This window comes from Nycticebus coucang, chromosome 6 (genome assembly GCF_027406575.1).
Source record: "Nycticebus coucang isolate mNycCou1 chromosome 6, mNycCou1.pri, whole genome shotgun sequence".
Lineage (NCBI taxonomy): Eukaryota > Metazoa > Chordata > Mammalia > Primates > Lorisidae > Nycticebus > Nycticebus coucang.
This window is the reverse complement of record NC_069785.1, coordinates 71502696-71528254: the sequence shown is the minus strand read 5'-3', so window position 1 is coordinate 71528254 and position 25559 is coordinate 71502696. Positions and strand designations below refer to the sequence as shown.

The 25559-nt window shown below is 49.9% G+C and overlaps 1 protein-coding gene and 1 long non-coding RNA gene across 6 annotated transcripts in view; one reads left to right on the top strand and one right to left on the bottom strand.

Annotated features, from left to right (window-relative positions):
* Positions 1–3899: 3899 nt before the first annotated feature.
* Positions 3900–25559, bottom strand: part of CORO2B (coronin 2B) — a 216133-nt gene continuing 194473 nt past the window's right edge. For all 5 annotated transcript variants that reach the window (XM_053594716.1, XM_053594719.1, XM_053594720.1 and 2 more), the window contains exons 4-12: positions 18802–18951; positions 17971–18135; positions 15794–15910; positions 14394–14498; positions 13835–13931; positions 10415–10527; positions 9996–10086; positions 9654–9793; positions 3900–5847 (exon numbers count right to left, since the gene is read on the bottom strand). In XM_053594716.1, the coding sequence (XP_053450691.1) occupies positions 5716–5847; positions 9654–9793; positions 9996–10086; positions 10415–10527; positions 13835–13931; positions 14394–14498; positions 15794–15910; positions 17971–18135; positions 18802–18951 (1110 nt within the window). In that variant the 3' untranslated portion in view covers positions 3900–5715. The remainder of the gene's footprint in view (positions 5848–9653; positions 9794–9995; positions 10087–10414; positions 10528–13834; positions 13932–14393; positions 14499–15793; positions 15911–17970; positions 18136–18801; positions 18952–25559) is intronic.
* On the top strand, positions 5766–9646 carry LOC128588095 (uncharacterized). Its single transcript, XR_008380714.1, has 3 exons — positions 5766–5894; positions 6164–6264; positions 7008–9646. It is a non-coding gene; the product is annotated as an uncharacterized LOC128588095 (long non-coding RNA).

Genomic DNA, 25559 nt, shown 5'->3' with positions numbered 1-25559 from the left:
TCAAATCACTCTGCTAAGAAGCCCTTGAGGGTCAGCTAGGTTTTTCAGTGATAAAAGAATCCAACAAGATTTCGAAGACAGCCCTCTGTGTTTCAGGTAGCCAAAAGGACCTCATCTAGGCACAGGCAGCCAGCACTGTTCTAGGCCCCTGTTGTTGAGGGTTCACAAGGGATGTGTACAAAGGTTGCCCTTATCTTTGTAGAGTGCCCATGTGGTAGTAGGAGGTGGGTCATCTCTCATGCTGGCTCTGGTTCCATTCCTGAGGATTCTCATAACATGTCCCCCTACTACCTCCAAGTCTGCTATGACTACTACCCAAGTCCACCCCCATGCCCACACTGACCACTAGCTCACCAGCCCCATTCTCATGTCCCTACTTGAATGTTGGCCTCCAATCCCTTCCAGCGAAGCAGCCAAGGGGAGGGGTCCATTCCTGCTCCAAGCTCTTCTGTAGCTTCTCATTGTGTGGGGTGAAGTCCAGCCTCCCAGGGCAAGGATTCAGGGCTTCCTTGGTTGAGCCCCAATCTCTTCCTCTGTGTCCTGGGCTGTACCATGACTGAGAAGCAGAGATCACAGGTGATGAATCCTTTTCTGCCATCAGTACCTTCCTGGAGACCTCCAGGTCTGAGCTAGGCTGTGCCCCTCCAGGCTGCAGGACTCTGGCTGGGACCCCTCTTTCACCCCTCCTTTTCTGCCTGCCCCTTACTTTCTGGCTCTTCTGCCACCTTCTCAGGCCCAAGCCTCATCAAACTGTTGACTTCCTAGGCAGAAAGGGCCCTTCCCTATTACTGTCCCCATGGGGAAATGGTTCAAGGTCACAGGCTGTGACAGGAATGCCCAGACCAACCTCTTTCCGGCTCTTCAAGACAGTGTCTGTAGTCTCAACAGGAGGAAGGTGAGTTGTGTGCCTTCCTCTGGCCACTCCTTGGAGACAGCTGGCCTCCAGGGCAGTGAGAAGACATGGCTGCCCTCTCTGGAGTTTCCCTTCTCCTAGACTTGGGGTATTCAGATCCTGGCTGTTCTGTGTGGTGCCTGCTCTGCCATTTGGTGCCTAAGGTTGGGTCATTAATTTTAGGTGTTTGGGGATAGGAGGTGGCAGAAGGGACTCAGCTCAGAAAAAAAAATGGGCTTGATAGGAAGGCCATAATCTGCCACCTGCTGGCTGGATTCAAGTTTCTAGCAAACTCTGCCTGGTCTTTGAATCTGGATGTAATCATTGTGACCTTGAAATCCAAGATCTCTTTGCTCAGTGTCCCCACCTCCTCCTCCCACTGGAGGCCCACCCTCTTTCATTGTTCCCGTGTTCCCTTGCTCAATCTGTTAACCCAAGAATCACACGTGCATCCCACTCCCAGGGGGATTTGTCTGTGAAGACGGCTCTATTGCGTGCTAACGAGGGTGGGGGTGGGATTCCAGGCAGTGTGACAGCCAGGTACAGGAAGGGTCTCCGAGACAGGAGCTTCCAGGAACCCCTCAGCCCCAAGCCTGTAGATGCCACTTTCTCTGAGGCTGACCCATTTGTGCTTGTTACTGAATTAAAATTCCGAGGAAAGACAGGCTGCAGGTTGTTCCCAAATAGGAAACACACACACAGGGAACGAGGAGCTTCTGCCAACAGCCCAGACAGGGGCCTCTTCCCCTCCCTGTGCTGCAGCCCTTTGGTCCTCAGGCTGGCCAACCTGGGGGAGGAGAGGAGTCTGGTCATGCTTCCTGTGGCCAAGGTAAGCAGTCTGCCTCTGCCCCAGGCAGCGCCCTCTGTCACTGCAGCCCTTCCAGGCAGGAAGGCTGGGGAGCGGGAGCCTTGTGGTGGGGGTGTTTTCAGTATGAAGTCATTTCCCACACTGAAGCAGCAGCCACGTTCTGCACGGTCCACTGGCAGTCTGGGATGTTTGCCCAGCACCAGGAGAGAGTCTAAAAATGCCCAAGCCCATCTTAGGATCTCAGGAGGCTGCCTGGAAGACAACCCAGGAGTTAGCCAATCCCCATACAACTGCCCACTCCATGTGGAAATCAGCCCAGGATGAAGCTCATTCTAGCTTCCCGGAGCCCCATGCCCTGCTGTGTGTTATGATGCCCTGAGATGGACCAGGGGCTGGGGCCCCTGAAGGGCAGGCCTTCCTCTTTCTCTCTCTTGGTTCCCAGCACCCAGTACAAAAGAGGTCCAGCTATTTGGTGTGTGTTAAACTGAATTGAAAATCCAATTAGGTATCAGAGGTGGGAAAAGGAGTCCTAGTCATGGCCAGGAGGGAACCCTTGCTGTGGGCAGGGGCATTAGGGACCTCTCCATAGAAAAGGGTCTGGAGTTGCCTAAGGTATCCTTCCCTAGAGAAAAGAAGGGACTAGACACCTGGTAGGGAGTATAGCAGTGGGGACAAGTTCAAAGAGCCAGGAAGGGCTCACTTTCCTACATCATTAAGTGTTGGGCTAGGCTATAACTGGCAGAGGGGTAAGCATAATGGACTAGGTATGAAATTTATCCTAGCCTAGGAAGAATGCACAGACAACCATTGTGGAATTGATGGGTTATTCATGCAGTTGGGAAAATGCAGTTGGGAAAATGGGCTAGCGGAGGGGGATGGATCAAGTTCAATCTTGACCTTAATCCATTTACCATAAAAAGTAATGGCTAAAAAGCTGCCCAATTAAGGTCAGAATCGGGGGTTAGGTGGGACAGAGGCACAGATGAGACAGATCACTTGTTGCCCAGGGCCCAGGCAGGGGAAGTCTCAGTCAGGCAACCAGCTCCCTCTTCCCCAGCATCCTAGGACAGGGAGCTGATGGAGGGCAGACTTTAGCAAAATTAGAATTTCATTTAAACCCAGGCTTTGTGAGTTGATCTAGTGCAGAAACTGCAGGAGCATCTTTTATAAATTCAGGTTCAGCAAAAGTTTCTGTATGCAAGCCCTAATAAACTTCTTGTTTGTGCCACTTGTGCTAGAAACAGGTGGTCTCAGGGAATCAGGGACAGACAGATCTGAGCCTGGGCCATCCCTGCCCCTGCCTGGCCACTGTTTCTCTGCAGCCCTTTGTCCTTGTCTTCCTCAGCGCCCTGTACCTACACTGCTTTCCTCAGGCTCTTCTGAATTTTCTGTGGTGACCACACTACTGTGTAACTGTCCACTTTGCAGCCTGACAGTTCTTCTCCAAGACAACCCTGGATTGGTGAGGGGGTGAGGGTGTCCCGACACCCCTAGTCTCATGACAGGTCCCCACTGTCTCCCCCAGAATGGACTCCACCAGCCCTGAACCTGGCTGGGGTTTGGGAGTATGGCTGGGAGCACAAATCTCTTCTGGCTATGGACTCAGAAGATCACGTGTGTGTGCGTCTCCCCCACTAACTGGCTCAGGGACCTTGAGCACGTCACCATTCTGGGCCTGAATGCTCTTCTTAAAAATGTGAATAATAGCAGGACCTACCAATTATGGCTGCTATGAAGATCAAAGTAGTCGAGTACATGGAATCGAACTTTGTAAACTCCAAGTACCTTGCCAAGGTAGAACGTTGGTTTCCCCAGATCCCAACACAGGGCTAGACACAGAGCAGGTATCTACTGAATAACTATAGAACAGTGGTTCTCAACTGGGGGATGATTCTAACACCCTGGGAACATTGACCAGTATCTGAGAAGACTTTTGGTTATCACAACTGGGTGGGGATGCTAGGGCGTCTGATTGGTGGTGGCCAGGGATATAGTTAAACATGTTACCACGTACAGAACAGCCCCCACAGCAAAGAATGATCTGGCTCAAAATGTCAATTGTGCCGAGTGTGAAGTTATATCTATTGTCACTTCAGAAGGGCAAAGGAGCTGTGCATGGGGAGTTGACTACCAAGATAGCATGGTGACCAGAAGAAGGAACCTCTTCAGGTTAAATGAGATGGCTGTGTCCAGGTTAGATAAGTTGAAAACATTTTATTTCAATTCTATCCTTGGGAGGCAGCATAAATAATCACAGAAGACCACAAATGTCAATGAGGAAGAAAAAAAGCTCTGGAAATGTGGGGAGGAGATGAAAGCTGACACTGTCTAGCTGCAGGGGTGGGAGGAGGTGGCCCTGCTTTAGCTGGCTGAGAGGATGGAAGGTTCTTACAGCAAAGGCCCAAGGGCCAGGAGGCTTCCGCAGGCCCAGCTCACCTAGAGGGCCTTGAATAGCCCTGGCCTTAATGGATGGAATATTCCGTAGGGTGGCCATGGGAAGAGCGGGAGTGGGGTGTAATGCACCTAGTAGATCCTAGCTAATGAGAGGGAAGAGTGGACACCCATTTCTTGATCCTCAGATCTCACCCCCAGACGGTAACCCTTCTGAGAACAGTGTTTATAAACTGTGTGGGTAGTGGGAAATGAAGGGAGAGAAGAAGGAACAAAAGAAAACGTATAGAAGACCAAATGAAACGTGGCATCTCAGAGATGTGACCTTGGGCCACTTCTCTCTGTTTCCTCATCTGCAAAATGGGGTGGATATGAGGCTCAGTGAGGTCCTATGTGTCAAAGAACTGTGTAAACCTTAAAGTGCTATGCTGATGCGAGTGGCCGCGGTCATTCTACGTGCGTAAGGCTGAAAGTAGCTGAGCTAGCGGCAGCGAGAGACACGCAGAGCACTCCTAGGTGCCTTCAGACCCTGCTCTGCCTCCCTGGGGCCAAGCTCCACCCTCTTCGGCCTCAGCCTTCAGGAGGAAGAGGCCTCATCTCAGATGGAGTCCCCAGGGAAGATGGGGGAGGTGAGAGCTGAGGGTTCAGGGCCAGGAGGACCTAGGGGCACTGAGCAGAGGGGCCTTGGCCAGGCAGTGTGGCACGTGGGCACTACTGGTGCTGGGCAGACAGGGGGGATGGCTTCCAGTTCTCATTCTCCACAGAGACTTGGGCACTGGTGAAGCCCACAATGGGATTGGCATCTTGATGCAGTGGGAAAGGCCCTGGCCTTGGGGTCTGGATACCCAGGGTCCTGGCACTGGGTTCACCACTGACCTGCTGGGTGACTTAGCATGTCGCTTCCCCATTGCAACCCTTAGTTCTGTCATTTGTCAAATGGGGACACTAATCCCAACCTTGCTTGGCTCATAAATTAAATGGGAAAAGGGTATGCAAGAGCTTTGAAGAGAGTCCTGGGGAAGGCAAAGGGGTCAGTATGGCCTTGGAGAGCAATCCTTTTAATTCCCTGAAGACAAGGTAGGGAGGGGAGGAGACAGATGGGTCTGGGCTGCTGGCCGCCTTTGTCAGGTGGGTCAGGTGGGAAGCAGGGAGGAAGCACTTGAGCCTGTGACCCAGCCCTTACTCTGTGGTTCCATCAAGGATGCTGAGACCTCCAGCAGAGAGTGATGAGATGTCCTCATCCTCCCAGTCCCCTGGGCAGGGGAAAAGTTCAAGTTCCAAGTTTAACTGGGATCCCACTTCCCTCCCTGCTCCCTGGTCCATTGAGGGCACCTCCTCAGGGAGTCTGTGGTCTTCACCCAGCAGAGGGGAAGGCTGGCTCCTGGGCTGGCAGGGGGGGGAAAAAAAGGAAGACCACCCAGCAGGGGGTCTCCAGGAGGGGCTGGGGACTTTTATTAGCATGAGGTCAGGAGGTCAAAGGTTGGCTTCCAGTTCTTGAGGTGGTAGGTGGGGTCCTCAGGCTGGCCTCCAGTCCTGGCTCTGTCTCTGGGGTCACTGGATAAAGGGAAGTTAAGGGACAAGTAGAAACGGAGAGATCGGCTTCGAAAACAGCCCAACTGGGGAGCTAACAGTTCTTGGGGCTGTTGCGCAAGTTTTTCAGTTCCAGCTGGAGCTGCCGAATGCGGATGTCCTTCTGGGCCAGCTCCTCCTTCAACCTTCGGATCTCATCCTGCTGCCGGAAGAACATTCGTAGGAGCTGCGGTGGAGGAGAGAGGGGGCCGTGGAGGGCCAGGGAGAGAGCCGGTGAGAAGGGAATCTCCTGAGCGAGCCTCCAGACACCCCACCCTGTTCCCTCTCCATCCGGGCTCGGCCCCAGGCTCTCATTTTCCTCTGGGAGGGAGGGAACAAAGAAAACTTGCTTTATCTGCTCATTCAGGATCACGGAGGAAGGCGTGACCAAACACAGTTTTCCAAACATCCTGAGCTTACCCTTTTTGGGGTCCTAACCTAATGCTTTTCTTTACCGTTCTAGATGGAAATCTTTGTGAAATGTTTTGTATGTTCTTCTCCAGAAGGCTCAGGACACAGGATGAAATCTACCCTTGATCTTGCTGACATGAAAACTATGACAGGAATACCAAAGGTTGCCTCGGGCAGGGCTTCATTTATTGAGGTGAGCATGGGCAAAGCACAGGCATCTTGGCAAACCTTCCCTTTAACAGCTCCCTGGATTAAGCAGCCTCTATTTCTTCTGTGAAATATACTGATAAAAAATGCCAAAGCCCTGGAAAGCAGCAGCTTACTCATGGACCCTGTGGACTTGAGTTATATGTTACCCACAATTAGTTGTATTTGCTCTCAAACTTTCTGGGGTGCCTTACATTTGCTATTGTGATTGTATAATTTAATTAAACACGATAATTAAAACTGATGAGGTGAGCACAAAAAGAGAGTTGCTGTTTCTATAAAAATTTAGTTAAATGCTTTAGGAAATCTTGATAAAGGCGATGCTAAAAAAACTGTGCCTGGATGGATGATACAGCAAAAGGGACTGGGGAAGATTCCATATCTTGATTGTGTGATAGTGACTGCACGACTCTGTCTTTGCAGAACTTTTAGAACTAAACACCACAAAGGATAAACTTTACCGTAGATAAATTATGCCTCAATTAACTTGTCTGAAAAAAGGATGAGAGAAAACCTAGTAAAACCAGGGCTTTGCTTACAGGTTGACTTGAAGTTCTTGTTCCACCTAAAAAAAACTGAAACTGGGCATTGGGGTGAAGGCACAATTTCTGCGAGAAAGACGTGGCAGATTCCCACCGGGGGAGGCCTCCTCAAAGAAAAAGTCTTAATCCTTGAATCAAAATATGCTGAATGAATGTATATGTTTTATGTTGTTTTTTTTTTTTTTAGAGACAGAGTCCCACTCTGTTGCCCTGAGTAGAGTGCCGTGGCCTCGTAGTTCACAGCAACCTCAAACTCCTGGGTTCAAGTGATCCTCCTGCCTCAGCCTCCCAAATAGCTGGGACTATAGGCACCTGCCAAAACACGGGGCTATTTTTTCTAGTTTTAGTAGAGACTGGCTCTCACTCTAGCTTAGGCTGGTCTGGAACTCCTGAGCTCAGGTGATCAACCCACCTTGGCCTCCCAGAATGCTAGGATTACAGGTGTGAGCCACTGTGCCTGGCCTATGTTTTATGTTTTAAGTGAAAATAAGTGGTTTAAAGAATGTATCATTTTTATGATTCCCTCCATTGTCGGACTTTACAATAAAGTTTTGCTGACCAACAAACCACCAGTCCTGATTATGTCTGTTCAGAGGGATAATAGATTATTTGCCCTTAGACTAAATGATTCCACATACCCTTGTGTCTTCCAGGTTCTCAAAAATATTTTTGCATAGTTTTTGGTCCACTTTGGTAAAAAAAACAGTTTTAGTGAAGTATAATTCACATACCATAAAATTTGCTCGTTCTAAGTGTAGTGATCTTTTGTAAAGATCTTTAGTAAAGTTAGTGAGTTGTACAACCATAAGTCTCTTCACCTGCATCAAGCCATCAGCTGTCAACTCACACTTAGATCAATTTGTCTACCTTCTACAGCCCTGCTTTCTAATAGGTTGCTTCCAGTCTGCTGTGATGATTAAAACTACGTGCAAAGCCAGAGTCAGCAGGCCCTAAGGAAGCCTCTTCCCCATGAGGAAGATGTACAGCGTTAGTGTAGAGAGACTGTGGCATCTGTTTTGTCTGCTTTATGACTTTCCCTGGAGTTCTCAGTTTTGATTCATACAGACAAGGCTCTAGCTAAATGTCACTTGCTGTGACTGGTATCAACGCTGCCTTTCCCATACCTTGTACCAGAACCTTGTTACTCAGGCTCAGGTCCTTGTTACTGCTCATCTGGGCTATCACAGCAACCTACATTATCTCACCTTTGAGAAAGAATGCTTTTTCAAAAACGGACAAATTTAAAAAAAAAAAAGGAAAATGAGATATATATATATCACAGCACTATGAATCCCCAAGAACCCATCACCTGCTTCAACTAATAATATGTGGCCATTCTTGCTTCATCTCTATTCCTACCACTTCTCCTACACCACCCCCCTCAGGGGCTATTTTGAAGCAAATCCCATTTATCACATCATTTCAAATAGCAATACTCAGGTTACCTGTGCATCGCCCCTTTAAGATGGCATGGTTCCAGAGGTCAAGAACTGGGACCTAACTTATTTTTATTATAAGAGTGATAACATAAGTCGGTGGGACAGGCTGCATCTCAGAAACCCCCCTGTCATATTCTCTATTAGCTTGCTTCAAACTTATAAAATAGGGCAGAAGTGGTGGGTCATCCTTTCCAAGATTAGGTTACAAGACTGTGGCTTCCATTTTGGATACTCTCTCTTGCTCTTGAGCTTAGCACTCTGAGGGACACCAGTGGCCATGGCTGTGAGCCACCCTGTGGAGAAGTCCATACGGCAGGGTCCTGAAAGAACCTTCTGGCCAACAGCTCTTGAGGAACTGAGGCCTTCAATCTAGCTGCCTTTGAGGACATGAGTCTTGTCAGCACCTACATGGTGAACTTGGAAGCAGATCCTTTCTTAATTGAGCCTTCAGATGTGACTGCAACCCCAGGGGACGGTATAACTGCCTTCATGAGAGACCATGGGCCACAGGCACCCCTCCAAAACTTGTGAAATAATAACTGTTTATGGGTTTCAGTCATTAAATTCTGGGGCAATTTATTACACAGTAGCAGATAGCTAAGAAATTGGCTTCTTTCTTTGAGCACTCAATATTAGGAAGGGTGCTAGACACTTATGGATTCTCTCTTAATGCTCATAGCACTTCGTATCTTCATTTTACCTAAAAAATTGGACTTAGAGAGGTCCGGAAACTTGCGCTATCATAGCTAGGAAATGGCAGAGCTGGATTTCAAGTGCAGGGTGGGGAACCATGCAGCCATCTCTGTTTCAGCTGCTTCAGGCCTTGTGCCTGGCACATGGCAGTCCTAGCCAAGCTGAACTGTGTTGGCACCAGGGACTAGGGGTGTGTGTTGGAAGGAGATGCCCTCAGGGGCACGGACAAGGCCCTGAAAGAGCTTGCTCCTATTCAAGATGGTACAAAGAGCACTTTCATAGACAACCAGCTTTTTCTCCAAAGACAGGAGGGTCAGGCCCTATCATTGCGTCAATGCCAGGAGGAAGGCAGGGCTGTGATGTGGGAGGCCAGGCTTCCACTGTCAATCAGGAATGTATGACTCCCTTAACAATAAAAGACAGCCACATTCTGAACTGGATTCACGAGGAGACGCACAGCTCTGTGGGTTGTTGAATTTGAGGCTTGGAGAGTGGGGCAGGGGCCAATGTCTCCACAGCATGCCAGTCTCTATTTATCAGGGTCAGAGGCAAGGGAGGCCAATAAAAGGCTGCTTATGGTATTTGTCACCAAAAGAAAAATGCCTCAGAATGGAGCTGGCTTAAAGGCCTGAAGCCTGTAATTGAAATGTGAAGGTCTTACTCTTCTAGGGGCTGTGGAGGTAATAACTTATATTCCTTACCTCGTTCTCTGTCCTGGGCGGGACGTTTTCTAATAAATCTATGCCATTGACCACAACACTCTTCTTTTCTTTGATGGGAGCCTTAAATACCATTTTTGAGGACTTCTTATAGCCTTCTTTCAAAGACATCAGCACAGGATCTAAGAAAGGCAAGGGGAATGTTCTCACTGCTGAGTGCACGGCCTGTTAAGAGATGGTGCATTTTGCCGGCATCCTGCTTGATGGCTGGCTGGGTGTGAGGGAAGTTCAAGCAAGAGCACGTGAAATGGACTGAAGCCAAATAGGCTGATGGCCACGGCCATAGCCTCCTGGCCTCCTCCACGAGTCCATCCCCTGTGGTACCTCTATTGATGCCTCCTAGCCATTCATCCGGGGTCAGGGCTGGCTCCGTGCCCGGTGTCATGGGGTAAATGTCTTCCTGGTATGAATCCGACTGCAATGAGAGAGCAGACGGGAGACAGAGGGGATGCTGGGAAGGCCCGCTGCTCTCCAGTCTGACCCCCTTGAGACCTGCTTTCCCACCTCCAAGCCTTGGCACACACAGTGTCTCCCACTTGGACCTCCCCTGCCCACTTCATTTATGAACAAGCCAAACTGCACCCCTCTGAAGAGGATCCCCACCCCCACCCCCACCCCACATTGGGTCTGAAGATCCCTGTCCACAGCACCTCCCTCCTCTGGGCTCCGCCAGGCTCATGGTCAGAGATGAGCAGGCCAGGTTCAAGGCACGGGCCCTGCAGAGCCCAGCCTGCCCCACTCACCCTGCGGGGTACGATCATGGAGATAGGCTCGATCAGGCCCTTGAGAGTGACCAGCTTGTAGAAGCGGAACACTTCACAGGCCGACACATCCAGCCCATGCTTGGGCATGACTCCTGCAGACAAGCACACACGGCTCTAGGGAGTCCCAAGGATGCTCCCTCAGGGCCCCTGCCCCTGATAGCCTCAGCCTGCAGGAGGCTGAGGTGGTAGCGCTTATGCCTGGCGTCAATGGCCCATGCAGAGGGCCAGCTGGGGCTCCTCAAATCAAGTTCTATCCCTGGGTGTTCGCTTCTCAAATAAGTCCACTGGACCAGACCTGCCTTACCACAGTGCACGCTTTAGAATTAGAGCCTTTTAGAACTGGAAAGGACTGCAGAAATATCTGAATCTAGCCCACTCCTTTTATAGATAAGACTCCTAAGGGTCAGAGGACAAGAGGCCGTCTAAGGTCATAGAGCGCGGCAGAAGCAGGGCCAGGGAGCACATCACCTTCTGAAGTACGTGGTCTTCTCTTTCTCCAGTCCTCAGAGAGAAAGAATGGGGGAGAAGCCATGCCCCACATGCCCTCGACCTGGATGCAGCCTAAGATTGCTGCCCTGCTGCTGTCCTTCAGAACCAGCAGTGTGTGTGGGTACTGTCTGCGTGTGTTCCATAGCCACAAGGTCCTCAACAGCCACCTCTGCTAGCGCCTACCATGGGGAGGAGGGGCAGCCTGGTGCTAGGAGCACAGCTCTGGGGTGGACAAACCTGGAATGGAATTCTGCCCTTGCCCCTTTCCAGCTGGGAGGCCTTGGGCAAGTCACTAACTCTCCAACTCCTGGTTCCTTGGCTGCTTAGAGGACAATAGTGGCTCCACCAGACAGCTGGGGAGTAAGTGTGAAGATACCTGTTAGCTGCTGGGCACTGTGCTGCGCACGGGTAACCCTAGTCTCTTTCCCTATAATGTGAAGGTGAGTTAAGGCTCCATCTCTCCTCTGCTGGAGGGAAGGCTGCTCTTCCAGAAGGAATTGCAGGATCTGGATGGAAGCTGGCAACAGTTACCTGAGAGAGATCTGGAGCGAGTGGGGTTGAATTCTGTCTCTGTCACTTAGCAGCTATGTGACCTACTGGGGTGTGGGGGGGAGTTCTTTACCTTCTTTGAAACTGCAAAAAGCGCCTGGGTCATGGCAAATGCTCACTAGTGGCCACAGGTGAGGAGGATGAGGAACAGGGGAGTGCTCCCTGGTTCCTTCCTCTCCTCCTGTCCTCCCCAGCCCATATCTAACACCACAGCAAGTCTAAACATCTCCTGGACTCAACCCCTTTCCCCCATCTTCATGCTGTCCACCTAGTCGTCATCCTGTCTTGCCCAAAAGTCCACAATCGCCTCCTAACTGTTCTCTCTGCCTCACCCTGCCCCTCCCAATTCCATTCTCTGTACAGAAACCAACATTAAACTGACATTTCATCTCCTACCCATCCACCTAAGAAAAAGATAACCCCCTTTGACTTCCCAATCAAATCCAAACTCTTTTTCCTGGCTAATGCATCCAATGGATCTCTGTCCACATCTCCGACTCTGTCCCCTCACCTCTTCCCTCTCCTGCTACGTCATAGAATCCATGCTCTGCTCAGACACGCTGACCTCCCTTCTGTCCCTAGAACATCCCAGGTTCATTCTAACCACAGGCCCTTTACACTAACTACTTCCCCTGCTGGGACTACTTTTCCCCTTTCCTACCTTTCAGATCTCAGCTTAAAATGCTGTCTCCACAGAGAGGGCTTCCCCAATCACCTGGTCTCAAGCAGACCTGGTCATTCTCTGTTCTCTCACCCCAATTCCTTCTCTGCCTAGAACTCCCTCCATCTGATTTTTTTCTTACTTATTTATTGTCTGTCTGCCTCTCGGCAGAATGTTAGCCCCACAAGAGTATGGTCATGTTCTATTTTCTTTATCACTTTATCCCTGGACCTCGACTAGGGTCTGGTGCACAACTGGTGCCCAAAAAGTGTTTTTTTTTTTTTTTTTTGTAGAGACAGAGTCTCATTTTATGGCCCTCGGTAGAGTGCTGTGGCATCACACAGCTCACAGCAACCTCCAGCTCCTGGGCTTAAGCGATTCTCTTGCCTCAGCCTCCCGAGTAGCTGGGACTACAGGCTCCCGCCACAACACCCGGCTATTTTTTTGTTGCAGTTTGGCCGGGGCTGGGTTTGAACCCGCCACCCTCGGCATATGGGGCTGGCACCCTGCTCACTGAGCCACAGGTGCCGCCCTCAAAAAGTGTTTCTTAAATAACTGCATGAAGGGGCCAATTGGTCTACCAGGCACATTGTGCATATAGTCTCTAAGCTCTGTAATAGCATCACAAGGTAAGTTTGATTATCCCCATTTCATAGATGAGCAAACTGAGACTTGGAGGGGTTGAATACAACACAGTTGAGCCAGAAAGCAAACCCAGGTCTGCCTCCAAAGCCCAGGCTGATGTTTATACTATTTTATGCAGTCAGTGTTTATACTGTTTTGTGTCAGTGAGGGAGGTAGGGGATGGGAGAGCTATGAATGACAGAAAGGGATAAAAGGACAGAATGGTCATTGGGACCTCAAACATCTCTAGGCCTCCATTTTGCTTTTAGTCACGGAGATGAACTTTTGGGCCTTTTCAGTCTTGATGTCCCCGAAGCTGGCCCCCAGGCCCTGTCTGGAACATCAGATCCACAGAGAAAACCAGTTGAGTTTGAGCTCCAAGGAGGAAGATCACCCACAGAGGTGGGAATAGGGGAGGCCCTAAGGTGTTTGTTTTCGTGAGTGATTCAGACCGCAAAAGTGGAACTTGTGAATCATATGCACTGCCAAGTTAGTTGACAGGAATGAAAATTTGTTTTGAGACTTTAGTGGTGAGAGAGTGTGGGCTATGGAGAACATCTTGCCTCACTTTCCCCGACCCTTCCACCCTGGAGCCCTCTGCAGGGATCAGCAGTCGTGGACACACCTGGAACTCTGTCTGGGACTATCAGGCAGACTCAGCTGCTGCTGGCCTCGGGAGTCCTGGCTCCCCAGAGGCTGAGGAAGGGGCCTGGGTGGAGAAGGCTCAGCTCTCACCTTTAGTGACTGAGCTGCCTCCCACCACTGTCACAGCCACGTTGGGCTTCCGAATCCCCATCTGCAACTGGGAGTGGAGACGCACAGCACACCCCCGTAGGCTGCTGGCCAGGCAGAGGTGACGGGGGACGCAGGACCATGGGATGACAGTGCCGGCTGAACAGGCAGGGCCGGGCTGGCTGAGGAAAGGCCGGCTGACCCTCATGAGGGGCAGCACCCATAGGTTCTATTCTAATGTGCCCACAGTCTGATTTCCATTTAGGGGAGGGGGGAGACTGTGAGCCAAATGTCGCATCTCCTGTTCCAGAGCACACCAGCCCCGGCAGCCCCGGGCACCTTACCTAGGCCTTTCTGTGGGGCTGGGGAGCGAAACTCCATGAGGTAACTCAGGTAGGGCTTCTCCGTGCTGATCTCGTAGTAGCGGATGTTTCCATCCCCCTGGGACAGGAGAGGTGGAGGTGAGGGAGGCCGAGCAGCCGAAGAGGGCGCTCTCCTGCACCTCAGAGTGAGTATGCCTCAGGGGACGTGTTGGGGCTGGGGGTGGGTGGGCAGGGCGCTGTGTAAACGACCTTTATCACAAGGAAGCCTGTGCTCACAAACATCTCCGGCAGGTGCCTCAAATCCCATTATTCATCACTGTCTACTCTCCAGGCCCTGATCTTTATTCCAGTGTAAATCACCTTTGAAGGAATTCCCAGCCACTGACACTTCAGTAAGAATGAGTGTCAGACTTGAGGGCAGGTGACGATGGAGAGGGTGGGGAGGGTGGGGCCCAGGAGCTTGGCTTGGGTCAGGGGAGGCCAGAGAGGGTAGGGTGGTGCTTCTAGGGGGTCAGGTGGGGCACAGGGACAGTGGGGCAGGGCCCCCAAGTTGCTCCAGACCCTCCCCACCTCCTATTACCTTTCCAGCCAGGTAGAGCATGTGGGTGTCAGCATCATAGAAAGGAAACAGGAGGCCCGAGAGCCCATCGATTTCCTCTTCTATCAGGGGCATGGACAGGTCTTCCTGTGGGAGAGGAGCAGGTCTCAGCCTATGTCCAGGCAGGATGGCAGGCCACCTCCCCAAAACCCAGCAGGGCCCCACAGGGTTAGACCCCTTTAGGTCAAGACCTCCCTCAGATATTATAAAGCCTGTCCTGTGAGTAGTCCTGTGAGTAGTGGCAAGACCGACTTCCTTGCCAGGAAAAGTAGCCTATTGTGGTGGAGGTGGGAGGCAGCGGACTTATTCTCAGTGTCCCCTCCCCAAACCCACTACTTGCTACTTGATCTCTCTGGGACTCAGCCCTCAACTCTGGAAAAAGAGGGTGAACATCTTGCAGGTGTAGCTGGCGTTACCCCTTAAAGCCCTCCATGCGCTCTGGTTGGTTTCGCCCTAGGGGATGATGTCAGAAGCTGGCATGACCCCCTGAGAAAGTGACCTCCAAGGCAATGAATGCTTCCGTTGGCCCCAAACAAACAGACTGCCCCTTGGCCTTCTGAGCTGTCCACCACCCCACTCCTGCTGTATCCTCAGCAGCTCTTTCAAGAGCAGAGAATCTGCAGTGAGATGGACCTTAACCAATCCTTCTCCTCAGTACTTTTGTTCAAGTGATGGGGGGACAGGCCTTGGTGCTCACAGAGAGTTGAGCACTCTCTTCTCATACCTGCTGCTGTTGTCCAGGGCCCTCTCACTGGCCTGTACCTCGGCTCTGGGCAAGGTAGTGGGTGGGAAAGGATGGGGACTTGAGGGAGACCAGACACTGATCCCTGTGACTCTACTGACTCAGTCAAGAGTCTACCAGGCCTGGCTGGAGGCTGCAGTTTGCCTGGGTTGTGGTGTAGGTGCATGTGATGAGGGAAGAGTGCTGGAGCCAGAAGCCAGGCTACGCTGGCCACCCATGTGAAAATGCCAACTCAGCTTCCCTAGGGGCTGGGGGTCTCGATAAGGAGTGGCTTTGCCGTCTCCAAGACCCAATGGACCCCATGTCCCACTCCACAACCGAATCCCATCACACACTTGTGACAGGGAAATGAACACCTGTGTCTGGGCGGGTGTGTGACCACATCCCAAGCCCCAGCTAAGACGGCCCTGCCTTCCCCAATCTACATGAGGCTGAGGCCCTTCTGAGGCTCTATCTCACAGTATCCTGTGAACCTCATTCTATCCTTCCCTTTTCTAGAACATCATGCCACCTGGATCAGAGGCTCTAGGGACCCCTGACTGCAAACCTCACTCCACTCCTGCCCTATCCTGGAAGCAGAGACCCTAGGTCTAGGCTGCCTGCTCCCTCCTGCCCACTGCCTGGACTCCCTGTGGCTGACCTGGTCCCAGAGTGCAATCTGTCTGGTGTTCCACCTGGAGACCCCTGTCGTGAGGAGCCGCTTCATGTTCCCCAGGAACACCACCCGATTCACTCTGTGGTTTTTGCAGTTTGCCTCCTGGAAGGAACAGAAAGAACTGGTGAGCCACAGACCCCAACCCTGGAGTACTATAGTGGGATAAATGGTGTCCTCCCCCTAAAAATGATATGTCCTAATCCCTGGGCCTTGGGAATGTTTCTTTAAGATGGTCCCTGTAAATGTAATTGAATCAAGGATTCTGAGATGAGTAGATTACCCTGGATTTTCCAAGTGGGCCCTCAGTGCCAAAACAAGTGCCCTGTAACAAAGGGGTAAGATTATACCGACACATAGAGGGGAAGATGGTGTGACCGGGGATGTGGAGACTGGAATGTTGGCAGCCAGTGACAGGTGAGGGACAGACCCTACCCCAGAGCCTCTGTGGGGAGTGCAGGCCTACTGACACCTTGATTTGGGGTATATGGCCTCCAGACTGTAAGAGAATAAATTTCTGTTGTTTGAAGCCACCCAGTTTGCAGTAATTTGTTATAGCAGAAATCAGGAAACTCTTATAGGTCCCATGGAGCAGAGAGGCCCTGGGAACCAGGAGTCCAGGTCTTTCTGCTATTCCCCAGAGCCTGGGGACTGGGGAAGGATAAGGGAGCTGACCTTATAGGGGCTTCTCTTTGGAAGCTCATAACAATGTTACTGAAAGATATCATTATTACCATTTTGAGGATGAAGAAACTGAGGCTCTGGAGGACAAGGACTCTTGCAGGTTTCCTGTTTGACAACTCCTTTCATCAGGGGCTTCCCCTTCACGGAATTGTCCTCTGTCCCTGTCCTGCCCATCAGCTCACAATGCCATCACCTTTCCTCCTAACCTATGTCAGTCCTTCACCAGGTGAGTCAGCATGAGGTCAGAAAAGAGGCTAGTGGGACAGTGCACAGATCCAGGCTGGCGTCGCTCTGGATTTTAGTCCCAGCCTTGCCAAAAATGTGCAGCCTGGGAGAAGCCCCTCACCCTCTCTGGGCTCATGTCCCCATCTGTGAGCTGGAGGTTGAGTTCTGTTCTCTCTAACTTCTTTCTGTTCAGCATGGGCTCTGGGTTTGAAATCCAGTCCCTCCTAGAACTGTGAGGGACCTCACCCAGGCTCAGTGTTCTCCTGTGTAAAATGAGAACAGTCACAGTGCCTACCTCAGAGGGCCGTCCTGAGGATTAAGTGAGAAGACGCAGAGCCCCTTGGCCAGGGTGCCACACAGTGACCTCTTAGGAAGTGTCAGTTAATACTAACGAGCCTGAAAACTGTAATCACTGTTATTTGTAGTAGTGTATGTTGACTATCCTTTATCCAAAATGCTTGGGACCAGAAGTGTTTTGGATTTAGGATGTTTTTGGATTTTGGAATATTTGCATTCTACTTAACTTTTGGTTAAGCTTTTCCAACTTGAACGTGTGAAATCTGAATTGCTCCAATGAGCTGTTCCTTTGAGCAGCACATAGGAACTCAAAAGTTTTGGATTTTGGAGTTGGGACGTTTGGAGCTGGGATGGCCAGCCTGCAGTGGCAGAGGACCTTCTGGTCTTGCAATGATGGATTCTTCCACGATAAACACACTCAGGTCAATCATCAGGCCTTCCTTACATAGGAGGCAAACCTCACATTTCATCTAAATGTTCCATCTCACCCAGCCCCAAGAATAACACACAGTAGGTGCTCAAGAAATTTTAATTGCTCCCAAATGGCACCTACCTCTTCCTCATACCCAAGACCCAGGAAATTCTAAGAGTCAAAGTGGAGCTAAGTTCACCATCACCCTTGCTGCCCTGAGCCGTTACCCACCAGCTTATCTCATGAAGATGGCTGGGTGGTGAACTCAAATCCTCCTCTCCTCCTCCTGTGCCCATGACAGGACTTGTTAACATCTAGAGATTTATACACTGAAGGGTGTCGCCAGTTCAGACTCCACAGTAGGCCAGACATCCCTGTCTAGGGTAAGGGGTACAGTGGGGGCAGAAGGGTACTGAGGGCCCTCCCCACCCAGAACAAGGCAGGGCCCAGACGGGCCGGTCAGTAAAAGTGCACGTGAGAAGGGGGCTGGCACAGCTGAGCAGAGGCCCCAGGACTTTCCCCCACCCTCAGAAATATAGGGTTCCACCTGCAGAACACGGCCGGAGCGGGGCTCGATCACACGCAGCTTCTTGTCTTTGCACGTGGTGGTAAGTAGGCTACCATCTGTGTTGAAGGACATGCAGAGAATCACATCCGTGTGGCAGTCAATCATCTTCACCGGCTCGCCCACATCCAGGTTCCAGATGAGGACCTGTGGGACAGACGCACAGGAGGCAGAGTCAGCTGCTGTTGAGGTCTTGGCACCTGTATCCCTGGTCTGTACTTGGACTGCTCTGGGAGAAGCCCCCAGGCAGGGCCCAAGGTGTGCCAGGCTGCTGGACAGGGTTGTTGATTTCTATATGGAAAGGCTGACACATTCCTGTCACACAGATCCATTAATATCCTTGGTTAAATCCCAGCTCCATCCCTGCTCCGTTCTGTAACTGGCAAGAAAGATACAAATGCCTTGCCAGCTCCCAGGTGGCTGGCACACCTCTTTTGAGGACATGCCTGAGGCAAAGGCTGAGGCTCCACCTTCTTTCCTCCAGCAGTCTGGTTGCTTTTTTTCTTCTACCAGGGAGCAGTGCCCACCTCTTGCTTGAGAAGTGGCCAAACAAAGGGTGTGGGCATAGAATGGGCATTCTCCTCCAGTCCTTCAGCCACCAAAAGAAGGCAGAAAAGATGCCTGGGGCCTCTTCGGACCCCAGGAATGACGGGGCCACACAGGGGACGCTCAGTCGTGTTTAGTGAATGGTGAGCGAAAGGACTGATAAGACAATACTGTTTGCTTAGGAAATAACAGTGCTCCCTGTGAGCCCCCAGAGACTCCTTATCCTCCCACCCTCCCCCACCACTTTGGCTCTGGTCCGCCACGCACCTTGTAGTCATAGCCCGCACTAAACAGGATGTTGTTGGTGGTGGGGTGCCACTCGACCAGCCCCACGCGCCGGCTGTGCCCGTGCAGCTCCAGGAGTGCCTCGGTCATGTTCCGCTTCAGCCCGCCCTCGGGAATCTCCCAGATCCGAACCTGCAGAGGGGGGTGGAGGAACCAGGCTGGGTGGGCAGGGCCAGGAGGTGCCCTTGATGACAAGCGCCCCCTCCCTTGGAAACCAGGCTTTCCAAGGTCTGCCTGGTGAGGCACCCCCTGGCTCCAGGCGGTGGGCACAGCCTGTAGGGAGGTCCCTGGGTGTGGTTAGAGAGAACACAGACCATCTTCCCCTCTATCTTTGAGAGGGTTTTTTTCTGCGACGTCTCTGTAGACCTAAGAACTATTATTACCAGCGTGTTGCTATTGCTGTGGTCTAGTCAGGCTCAGAGGATCATGCAGCTTCTAGAAAATGTTGTACTAAAAAGCCTATCTCTGCTTTCCATCCCACACATTCCTGAGAGAATGTGCCTTCCTTCTACCCTCCTTGGCCCTAGACCTGCTGTTTTAACCACATGGCCTTGTCTACCATTCTGTCCCCAACCCAGGATGGACTCCTAAACAGAAGGAAATGCATCTGGGAGGCTGGAAGGCCGAGGTCTCTTCTAAGGGATGATGGACTTGGGGCAGAGACTCTGATGAGATGGTGGGGCTTAAGCTAAAAGAATGGGCAGAGCCTGGATATAGTTGCTATTTTCAGTCTTGTGGATGCTGATAAAGAAGCAGAAAAAGATGATCTGCGGAGAGGAGGCTGGCACATGCTGAGGGAAGCAGAGAGGAGACCACGTGGCCCCAGAGAGATAGACTGAGCAGTTTCTCTGCGATCGCTAAATAACCCTCCTCTCCGATTATTTACATTAGCCCCCGTGGGTGTCTGTCACTCAAATGGAACATGTCTGTATAGTTTCAACTGTTTTAAATATAAAGGGGGAAAAATCCTTGCCCTCCCTCGCCTATTGGCAGAATAACATGACATAACGGTGTACCAATTCATAATCTGTAAAGCGCTCTAAAGACCTAAGGAATCATAATTCGTGTTGTTAACATCATCATTAATATTACTTGTTGTCGGCTAAGTAGAAAGAAGAAAGCACGTGTGGCTACAACTTAGGATACCTTTAAAACAAATCTTTTGAAAATCTGAACTCCACCCTTGCTAGTAAGGAGAAAAACAGGAAAACAGCTTTAAGATACCATTTGTAATCTGCTAAAATAGCCAACTAAAAAAAAAAAAGCCAGTGTTGGCAAGATTATACTGGAACCCGTAGATTCTATTGATGTTGGTAGTATTATAAACCACAGCAACTCTTTCGGAAGCAATTTGACAAATCTTTAGTAGGAGCTGTAAGGACATTTATATTGTATTCTGTGACCTACTAACTTCACTCTTAAAAATACAATATAAGCAAAATCTCCATGCATGAAGATGTTCATTGCATCACGTACACAGAAAACATAGAAACACTGAAAGCGACCAACGTTAGGGGAACAATTTACTAGGTTACGTCAATATGTAACACTAGCCATTCGATGATCACTCTGAAGGCTGTGAACAAATGTGCAAAGCACGTTCAAGAAAGACAAAGGCAGACCCAAGGACCTGGGAGCAAGGCTGGGTGCCTCTAAAGGAATTTCTATGACAAGTTTCCCTTCTTGGTGTTTCCTCAGACAACAGATATGTTTCCGCACTTGTGATCTCCCAAAGACACAGCTGCTGGACCTGTCAACTGGGAGGTTCCAGGATACAAAAGGCAGGTTCAATCAAGGATTTGTGGTGTACTAGTCTCAGTTTCAGTAAATTAGTTTCAAAAGTCCACTTAAGAACAAGTTTATAATTAGGGGAGAGTTTGAGATGTTTTTCCATGCCCATTATCGTCCCATTTGGTGGCTCCAGCCCTCCAATAAAGCCCAACACTCCCCCACAGTCCTAAGTGGTGATGGTGTATTGTGGGGGGACCAGGACATTTTATGACAGTCTTTCCTTGATAGCCCTTGCTCAAGGGTCTTCAAGGATGAGGACTGATTTAGGGACAACCTGCTTGGTACATGACTCAGTAGTCACCAACAAGACAGACATACATTCCTTTTGTCCCCAAATGTACTGTAGGAAGGTGATTCTGAAGTTAGAGACAAATGCTTGGGTTAGACACACACACCCTTCTTTCTTTTTTACCTAAAAGGGAGAATATTACACATATTCTTCAACTTGCTTTTCTCATGTAACAACAGATAGTGGGCATCTTTCCACACCACTATATGAAGATCTACCTTATCCTTGTAAGTGGCTGGAGAGACATATGTTGTATGACTGTCCCATGATGAATTTAATCAACCTTTGTTAATTGACATCTGAATTCAGACTACTTTTTGCCCACCAATACAATTCATTCTATGATGAATATGCTCGTAATACAAGTTTGTGCATGGATGTGAATATTCTTGTAGGACAGATGCCTGAAAATGTTCTTTTTTTATATAGTTACAGTAAAATTGTCCCCAAAAGCTGTCCCAGTTTTTACCCAGAGTCTGAGAGGGATCATTATGCCTCCAAAACTATACCTTTTAAAAAACTGCTTTAAACCCATCTGATAGGTCAAAAATGCCTTCTATCTGTTGTTTGGATTTGCATTCCTTTGATTCTTAGAAATACTGCCATCTTTCCTCATGTCTACGGGCCACCCTTCTATACACTGGAGTAGAAAACTCCAGAAGCTTTCAGACTCAAAGACATGAGACTTTAACGTGTAGAATGACAGGCCAGCAGGCAGGCCTTGGGGGCAGAGGATTCTGTTTATTGGATGCCTCACACTGAAGCTTGCAGTGGTAAGCATTGACTGGGGCAGGAGAGTGGCCTCTGGTCTTTCAGAAATACCTTTGGAACCAAAATTTAAGTCTTGTTCAGTCCACAAAAACCTCTCAAGGGTCTCCTATGAGCCAATAAGATGCACCATTGAACTTGCCCCCTCCTGCCATGAGCTGCACACAGCAGGGCAGACATCCCCAGTGGAAACCAAGACTGGAATTCAGTCTTGGAGGTGACCAGGGTGGGAGGATCTGGGAGGGGCACGGAGATAGAAAAATAACCAGCGTATTGAGGATGGGGTATCAGGTACTGGGGGTGGGGAATTTTCACTCAGGTCATCTGGCTGGCTGGTGTAGAGCAGGTGGGCAGGTGACAGAGGGGGCTAGAGGTTGTGTGTGTCACACCCTATCACCAAGGCCTGAAGAAAGAAGCCCTACTTGGACCTAGAGTCGCAGGAAAAAACTCTTTCCCAGAACAACCTACTTCCTGATCAGCTCTGCTAACTGAGGTGTCCTTGAGTTAAGGGAGATGTGCCCATTAAGGGAGAGACATGTAGGGAGCTGTGGAGTGATGATCCATCCAGCCTCTCAACCCACTTAAGGAGATGGGGGGCTTGGGACAAGGTGGTTAACCTCTCTGGGGCTCTAGCTCATCTAGAAAACAGAGATGTGTGGGTTAAACTAAATTGGCTTCAGAGTCCTTGTGAGTCTCAAGCTTTCTAGCCACAGGAGCTAAGAGCCTCGCAGCTTAATCAAGGGGACAGGGAAGGCAGGTGGTATTTGTGCCCAGGCTCTAGCTCCTAGTTCAGACGCCAGATTCATGGAGCAAAGGACTACAGGTGGAAACCAAAAGAGCTGTTTTCAACAGTGACTGTTAGATGTAGGGTCTCAGGCAGGGTTCAGGGGACCTGAATGAATGAATATTGCACAGAGAGGGATATGTCTACCTCATCCCCGTTTGAGACCAGCAGCTTTCCTCCCTGTGCCCTGGTCTTCTCACCTTCGCATTGAAACACATTAGGTAATCTTCCAAACTTCTTTGTCTTTGACACAATTGAATGTATCACTGACCCATGGCTATAGCAAACAGTAGGCACCATATGCTGTAGAGCTCAGGAGGAGCTGGAGTTCACAGTGAGCCTAAGTAGCCGGGGAAGGAATTTCACCCTTTAGTATTCAAGGGATTTGTTGGAAACAAAGAGTGGATGGGCTGTGAGAGGAGCCCTTTGGGTTCTGCCTGGAGGATGCTCTGGGAGATTACTTTATTTCAACAGGAAACCCAGTAGGGACTGCCAAAACGGAAGGAAGGGGTGGGGGAAAGTGGCCACAGTGCTCTCTCTAGCAAGCCAGCTATGCCTGAGACTATCCTCGTCATAGGTCCCTGGGACAGAGCCCTATTTAATTCATTTACGTCCAATCCAACAACATATGCCCAGCTGTTCCCTGTGCCACACAGATTGGATTTAGGGGGACAGTCCTTGGTCTCTAATAGCTTGCAGCCTGGTGAGGGAGAGAGCAGACACTGCTGGGAGACAGCAGACACCAGACGAGGCTAAGGCAAGGCAGCTGATAAGGACTGCTAATAAAGCTACAAAAACAAATGTCCCTGTGCACTGGAGAGGGAGTGGCTGGCCAACAGAGCAAGAGCTCTGTGGTCTGACAAACTCCCTCCAAATCCAGGCTCTCACCTTATTGGCTGTGAGATTTTGGCTAAGTTATATAACCTCTCTGAGTATCTGCTTCCCTGTCTTAAGGATAATTATACACATAGAATAGAGCTGCCATGAAGAAGGCTAACTAAAGATAAAATAAATACACTGCTGAGCATATTACCAAAAATTTCATAATACTTAAGGATGTTTAACATTACATAAGGATTATAGACATATTATATACAAGTCAAACTTTAGATGTGATTGAATTACATTTTTCCTTTTTTTATTGTTGGGGATAAATTGAGGGTACAAGAAACCAGTTTACACTGATTAAATTTGTTAGGTAAAGTCCCTCTTACAATTGAATTATATTTTTCAAAGCCACTTTGTGTCCCCCGTGCAATCAATACACATAACATGAAGTGTGCCACCATTTTACGGAACACAGCATACATTTCATCTTTAAAATACTTATATGATGGTGGAGGCATCTGGCTGGATCTTTGCTTTCTGATACCTTAAGGGTTATGGCTGCTAGTGACTTTGGGCTAGGGTCTCATCAGCCCCTCTGAGGACACTTTTCTAAGCCATCTGCTTATTACCCAGTGGAAGCAGACAGTACTTACCATCTGCATATGTGATACAGGAGCTCAGAGGAGAAGGTGAAGTTCACAGTGGGCCTGTGTAGCTGGGAGAAATCTCAAGTCCAACCCCTTAGTATCTACTTAGAAAAAGAACAGTTTGGGGAAGCACGGAGAGGAGCAAGGAAGTATAGCCTATGGTTTCTGACCTCTAGAACCCTCTAGACTACAGTACACAGTCACTGGCACTGAGATTTCCATCTGATTGAATCATAGAGATGACGCCCGGGACCAAGAGTCCAGCAACTCACATGTCTCCCTCACCGAGAAGAGAGGAACTGTGAGGGTCTTGCTCCTGAAACTCCCATCTCTTCATTCTGGTCAATTGAATTCGTCGTCACTCACCTAAACAAGAGTTAGACTCTCCAAAGTCGACCTCAATTGCTCATGTCTGCTGACCTCCTTATGGCTTCCCAATATGGGAAACAAATCACACCAAACCCACAGAGGTAGAAGTGGCCAGCTGAGGGCCTAAAAGGAAACATTACTGAGCGTGTGCTGCTGGGAGTCCTGGGAGGAGGTTGCCAGAGGAAACGGTCACCATGAGGCTGGACACAGGAAAGCGTAAGTGCTGCCTACCGCTGTTATTATTATTACTAACGATTGGCCTTACACAGATGAGGAACAAGGATCACGGAGCTTAGAAACCTGCCCCCATTACACAGCTAGGGAGGAGCTGGGATTCGAACTCGGAATTCGAATCAGGCAGACTATACTCTCACTCTTTTCTAAACCCCTACCCCTGCCCAGTCCTTCCTTCTTCCCTGGTTCAGATCCAACAACCTGAAGATGCCATGATCTGATTTTCTGCTTATCTATCTGCCAGAGCAGCTGTCTGGCCCCAGGTATCTAGAAATCACCCTTCTAAGGGCACAGACCACATTCCCCCCCACCAGGATGGTCAACTCCACTATACAGGGGTCGGCTCTTGTAATTCACTGCTGTATCTGCATAGCACAGACACAGGGAACAATGCACGTCCCAGGCATGCAAGACATATTTATTGAGTGAATGAACAAATGGAAGAATCCAAGGAGCTCAGAAGCCTCCCACCATCAGCAGGTCCAGCAGTGAACCCCTCCCAATGTGGGAACAGGGTGGAGGAGGGCTGGAGAGATGAGAAATCACCCCTTTGACCCAGATGTGGAAGGAAGTCATGGGTGGGAGACTTCTTTCCTGGATTTTGAGGCTCAGCATTCAGCTTGGTCTTTCTTGGAAACTGGTGATGGAAGGCCTATTTGGGGGCTCCACAAATAAGAATGGGATTGGGTAGAAAGAGCACCGCCTGGGCTCTGACTCCCGGCCTGGCAATCCCTCACTGGGGGAGTTATTTAAATTCTTGAATCCCTATTTAAGGAGAAAAAAGTCACAGTCAATGTTTATGGGGTTCTTAAGAGGCACAAAACTTTCACATTCATTTATTGTCAGGGCTCCATACGATCCTTATTTTATAGTAGGGCAATTGGTGCCTAGAGAGTGAACAAAACAGGACTAAGATCACAGAGCTGGGAAGTGGCAGAGCCAGGATTTGAACCCGGGCCTAGAACTCCAGGCCTGGCTGCTTAGCCACTGAGCAGTTGAGTGCCACAATGCCACTTCCTCCCTGGCTGCC